This window comes from Dermacentor albipictus, chromosome 8 (genome assembly GCF_038994185.2).
Source record: "Dermacentor albipictus isolate Rhodes 1998 colony chromosome 8, USDA_Dalb.pri_finalv2, whole genome shotgun sequence".
NCBI classification, from domain to species: Eukaryota; Metazoa; Arthropoda; class Arachnida; order Ixodida; family Ixodidae; genus Dermacentor; species Dermacentor albipictus.
Window position 1 is genome coordinate 95,871,892 of NC_091828.1, and position 6,000 is coordinate 95,877,891.

Consider the following 6,000-nt stretch of genomic DNA (forward strand, 5'->3'; position numbering starts at 1 on the left):
AGCGGACACTGCCGGCCATCATGCCTGACGATGCCAGCCAAACAACACCTCCAGCATCGCCAACATTGATTTGTCCTGGCTCAGTGCGTCAACGCGATCCACCCATCTTCAGCGGTTCCGACGAATACGACGTAGAAGATTAATTTAAATTGAATTATGGGGTTTTACGTGCCAAAACCACTTTCTGATTATGAGGCACGCCGTAGTGGAGGACTCCGGAAATTTGGACCACCTGGGGTTCTTTAACGTGCACCTAAATCTAAGTACACGGGTGTTTTCGCATTTCGCCCCCATCGAAATGCGGCCGCAGTGGCCAGGATTCGATCCCGCGACCTCGTGCTCAGCAGCCTAACACCATAGCCACTGAGCAACGACGGCGGGTGTAGAAGATTGGCTCTCGATATATGAGCGGGTGAGTGCCCACAATAAATGGGACGGTGCCGCGAAGCTCAGTTACGCGACCCTCTATCTCACGGGTGTCGCTAGCGTGTGGTACCACAACCACGAATCCGACCTTTGCACCTGGCCAGATTTCAAGGTGCGCATTACGCAAGTCTTCGGTCACCCTGAGGTGCGGAAGCTCCGTGCCGAAGAGCGCTTGCGCAGCCGTTCCCAGCAACGCGGTGAAAACTTAACAAAGTACATAGAAGACGTTATGGACCTTTGCAAGCACGTCAATCCATCGATGACTGAGTCTAACAAGATCCGTCACGTAATGAAGGCCATCGAAGACGACGCATTCTAAATACTCCTCTCGAAAAGCCCGCGAACCGTGCTAGAAGTCGCAGAACTTTGTCAAAGCTACGATGAACTCAGGAGGCAACCTCTACTCAATCGACGTTCTTCGTTCCCCGATACTTCCTCTGCAAGTTTAGCCGCTGCGATAAACAATGACCATCTGCTCGGCGAAATCAAGGAATTTATGCGCTCCGAAGTCTAACGCCAGCTATCCCTACTCACCGCCGTCCCAGGACTTAAGCCGTCATTGGCTCCTACGCTGCGTCAGATGCTCCAGGAACAAGTGCCCGAAGCTATTCAGTCCCCTCGTACAGCGCCATCATTGCCTGTACCTCTAAGCTACGCCGAGGTTGCAGCACCACCACCTCCATCGACTTTTTCAGCAGCACCGTTTGCTGCACCGCCAAGTCCAATGCCTCCAGTGTACACCCAAGGTCACCAGTTAGCACGAGACCCTCGCGTACACCCTAAAATCGCCCCGTGTGCTTCTTCTGTGGAATCCCTGGTCACGTGGCACGGCACTATCACATCGCCTATGGCTTCTATGTAATGACCAACCTGTCAACTCCTACGTTTCGCCAGCTTCGTCCTGTGCCCACATGAGATACTTTGTGAGTTATGTTTTCATGCTGCATTTTGAAAAAAAAATGTCCGTGCAATAATTTGCCCACCAATATAAGGTCTCGTTTGCACATCTTCGGTTGAATTGTATAGTACATGCTTTCAGTACAAGTCATAGACAAACGCATACGATACATATAAATAAATATATGCAAAATCTCACGACGATCACGACGGCGAAAGTTCGCCTAGAGGTTCCACGTGATTACTATTTCATTATCAAAATGCACAGTTCTTCCTGCTATTTTCCCTTCATATGTAATCTTCTGGTGGCCCTCCAACTGTTATTGACTGTGTCCTGCTTACTGACCTCAGGATTTTCTCATGCTCTGCCCGCAGGAGCTTCTTGTGCAACTACAACTGCAGTGAAACTACACATCTTAATTCAATAGGTTCGCGCTCAAGCTAGTTTTCTATCATTTTGTGTACTGCGGCCGCATTCATTCTTGCTACTACTAAAGCTACTTACTGGCAAGAAAAGACGTGAGCATGTAAGATAAGCAGTTTACCCTGAAATAGCTGTGAACACCTCGAGCGCTTCTTGCTTGCGTAACCAGTGACAAAACTTTTGGATTTCTTATCGGCGGGAACACGAATGGCATAGGAGGCTGATTCGATATGATCCGACGTGATCTTGCTGGCATGATGTAATTGGCAATCTACTTAGGAAAAGCGTAATTGGAAATAACCGACTTTGACCGCGCCGAATGAGCGCAGCTGGTGGTGGCGGAAGCTTTCGAACAATGAGCGAGCGTAGCTGCTTGCAACGTTTACGTTTAGAATAGTCCTTGAGTGAGAGGAAGCAGGTGGAACTTTGAATGCACAAGCAGGGATCAAATCATCTGCATTGGCTTGCTGCAAGCAATGCAGTGACGTCTGGGCGGTAGAGTAAGTACTCTCCTCGGGTGCTATTTAGACAGTTCAATAGAATTTACGTCCGCACACTTGAGCGAGCCACGAATAAGCCTCCCAAAAACATCCTACTAATGCACAGATGCACCTTTTAGGTGCGAAGTATTTTAGACAAAAAACGTTGATAACGTCTTTTTCGATAGTGTTTTTTAAGGTGATCATTCATGAAAATACAACTAAGAAATACTTTTTTGCTCCAGGAGCAATGTCATAGGAAAGACATGCAAATGCACAATGGTAAAAAAAAACTGCCAGCAGCCGCAGATGTAGTATTTGTGCAAAGGAGTATAGTTGCAGCTGTTGAGACGGATTCCATTTGCGTTATGTCAAGGCAGGGTTTTCGCATACGTGGTCTTCGTGAAAATGAAGGCCGCCCGAATAATTGCACAAGTTTCTTCGTTTCGAACGGACCGGCACGATGAAACCCAAACATTGTATCTTCTGTGTGCAGCGCACATGCCTTATGAATTTAACCATAGTCGCACCGGTTCTCGAAATTTCAGAAGTACAAATGGTCGTTAACTCTGTACCAGCGGATGCTATAAGTCCGAATATCATCCTGCGTTCCCAGTATGCGGAAGTATCAACTTTTTGGGGGGGATTCCGCGGTCCATGAGCTTATGACGGTGGTTTTACTTTACGACGAACGCAAAAGAGTATTGAATATTTGGGGATGTAGAGGGGTGTGTTAATGCGACCTGTCATGTAAAAAGCGGGAAGGATCCCAACCACCGACTCATTCTTGAGGTGCGCCCACAGAGCTCTGAAAAAAAGACCTTGTTATCGGCTACAAATACCACAGCTGGTACACTGGCACATGCACTTATCGTTTTCTCGGGGACAGCATTTCACTCACTAAATACTTAAGTTATCGCTCAACGCAAGACGCGCCTGCTTGATTCAGACCTTACTCGAGTCACGAAACCTTGCATAATCAGGCTGCATACGCGACACGAACTGTGTGCTAGTTTCTGGAAGGAACGTGGGCGCCAGATTAGTCTGGAACTTTAAACGGGTCGTGTATAAAAGCTCGACGCGCTTAACTCGCGGATCAGATTTTCGACGATCATCGACTTTGTTCGCCGCTGTCGTTGCGCTTGAGTGTTACGTGTGTTGTTGGCCTCTACTTCGCCCAATAAAGTGCTAAATTTGTAACCCACAGTTCTAATACAGCTTCATTCTTCACCGTTACTACAGCGTAACCATATCATTCTGGGGTTCAGTTCTCGCCTCACTTTATTGCGTAGTCAGCTTCTTAGCACCCTGGCATAACTACTTGTGCAACTCTTCCGTCTTTCTGCTGAAATATTCTTTGACCTTTCTGTTAAAGGGTTTTAAATTGAACAAGAATTATAAGTAAACGCGAAGGTTTGCTTAAGACATTCCTTCATTAGAATCGCTTACGTCCCACATCGTTAGGGTAGTGTTGTCATGATCACGCCAGCGCCCATGGAACACCATTTATCACTTTCCTCACTGTCTATAAGCACAGCTGAATGGTGTCATTCGTTCAACAGCAGCTCAGCCTTTACAGCAAGCGTTCCTTTGGGACTTCAGTGTTGGTCGTTAAGGGAGGTCGGTGCAACCACACATAAAAGTGCCGTAGTCTCGTCGTCCTGGGTGCTGCCCGAGGTCTCACCGGTACGACGGGTGGGGCCCGGGTAAAATGGATACTCCTTGGGTCAGCGCAGTCTGGCAAGGAAAGGTAATGGAAAACAAAAAAAAACAGAAGAGTGAGCTATTGGGTCTTCGGGCTCCGAAGTATTCAGTTTGCGACAACGGATGGTTCCGACAGCGTAAGCCGCCAACCATTGAAGAGCAATTTCCCCATAGCGATGCACACCGCGTCGCAGTCGTCCCCCACAGTCGGAATCTTCGACTGCCCGAAATCCTGCAATTCACAGCGCTCATTGCCAGATAACAGTGCCTCTCGTAGTCCAAGTCACATGGATGGATTATTGAAGAGGCCTAGTCTTGCCATCTGGGATCTTACAAAGATGCGCGCTAATTACCAAACGTCGAGACTGCGCTATAAGTTATAGTGGCAAAAACCTCAGGTTACTAAATGTACGTGCATTACTGCAAGTAGACGAGCGAAAATCCTAGGCCTTATTGGTTAGGTCGAAGCGTAAAATCAGGGGCGGCTCTACTGCATCAGGTCAGACCAGTTTATTTCCATAAAGGCCTCTTTATCACGGCTGTTGCATAAGGGGTTGGGTACATCATGCAACAATTCAAGGTGACAGTAAACGGAACATTTGAAATTCGGTAGATACCCTGTATCAACAAATACATACTCCCGACAAATTGTGAATTAGAAGAAAAAACTAATAATTTTGGCAATACAGAACAAACATCGCCCATGGACAATTCAGAATAACTAGTGGAACATTTCTAAAAAGGCAGATACCTGGCATACAAACGAAAACGTCCGTTAGACGAATAATTTGTACAAGAACGGATAATTAATATGGCAAAATAGAAGCTACATAAGCAATGAACATATTGTGATTATTTGTAGATACAACCTGGGGGGGAAGGGCATTCCAATCTGTTCAGGTTAGAGAAAATAATGAAGTAGAGAAGGTAGTTGTGTGCGAGCGTAGTTCTAAAACTTGGAGCGGTTGACCAGTGCGTTGTATTATTCGGGTTGGTGGAATGATGTATGGCATTCGATTAGGTGAACTGTAGAAAAGATTACGAAATGTACGAATGGCTCTGGCTCTGGCTCTGGCTATATTACGGCGGTGTCAGTGCGACTGTAACTCAGATTTCTCGTTTAAGGATGATTTGCTTACGTCATATGAGTAGGATGAAGGAATTTATTTTGCTGCATGATTTTGCAAGTTCTCAATTGTGCTATCGGGATATTATTCATATGGGTTCCAGATAGGTGACGCACATTCGACTTTAGGCCGAATAAGCGATTTCTACGCCACAAGTCTGACATCCTGAGACGATATTGAAGACGGCGTAACGGGGTGAATTGAAACAGTAAATTGAGTTTCGAGTTCACCGCTGCTGTCGCAATAATAATTAAGGATAGATTTCTTATTCCAATTGAAGCACCCTAACGCAACGACAATATGCAGGGGAAAAGTGGATGTGAAAGTGGATGTACAGCGAAGCGATTGCCGACGTTAGTCAAGCACTACCACCACCACTAGCGACGTTAGAATACAACATACCACTGGCGCTTCCTTTCCCTCTGTAATGATTCGTTTTCACGCTGCAGGCAGGTGGCGTTCCCAAATATGATGAATACGTGCAGGTGCTTCTTTTACACGATCAGTTTGCCACATGGCCGGCTGGCATCACTAACAATATGTCAAACGTGATCATTTTCTGGCACTTATTTTCACGAACAGTTCCAACGCAAGAAGTATCTAAAATGAAGTTGTCTATGGCGTAACGCCTACAGAAAACTATCATCTATGGCTGAAATCCCCAAATCCCATGACACATACCCCCGCAAGTCGGAGACTACAAGTACTCAGCAAAGTGAAGCGAACAGTCCATACATTCTTTGGAATCACACGTACGACATGCAGCACAGCATACGTTTCAATAAACTACATGCTCAATACAAGCACTGGAACCACATAATTCACGATAAGGCTCTCCTTCGCCTACATGAAATGCGAAGCAAGTACCGCTCCCCGCATACGTTCTCCGTTAAATAATACTATTGCGCAAGCTGCTTGGGCGACGGCAGCTTCACTGTAGCCT

The 6,000-nt window shown here is 46.5% G+C and overlaps 1 protein-coding gene across 3 annotated transcripts in view; it reads right to left on the reverse strand.

Annotated features, from left to right (window-relative positions):
- The window catches only part of LOC135912866 (uncharacterized), a 59,224-nt gene extending 57,114 nt beyond the window's left edge, over positions 1-2,110 (reverse strand). For 2 of the 3 annotated variants that reach the window (XR_010567805.1, XM_065445439.1), the window contains exon 1: positions 1,869-2,110. Coding sequence is in view for 1 of the 3 variants with exons in the window: in XM_065445439.1 (XP_065301511.1) it covers positions 1,869-2,003 (135 nt within the window). In the remaining 2 variants the exon portion in view is untranslated. Of the gene's footprint in view, positions 1-1,828 lie in introns of all 3 variants that reach the window. The other variant, XR_010567807.1, reaches the window with a different exon arrangement.
- Between the last annotated feature and the right edge of the window lie 3,890 nt (positions 2,111-6,000).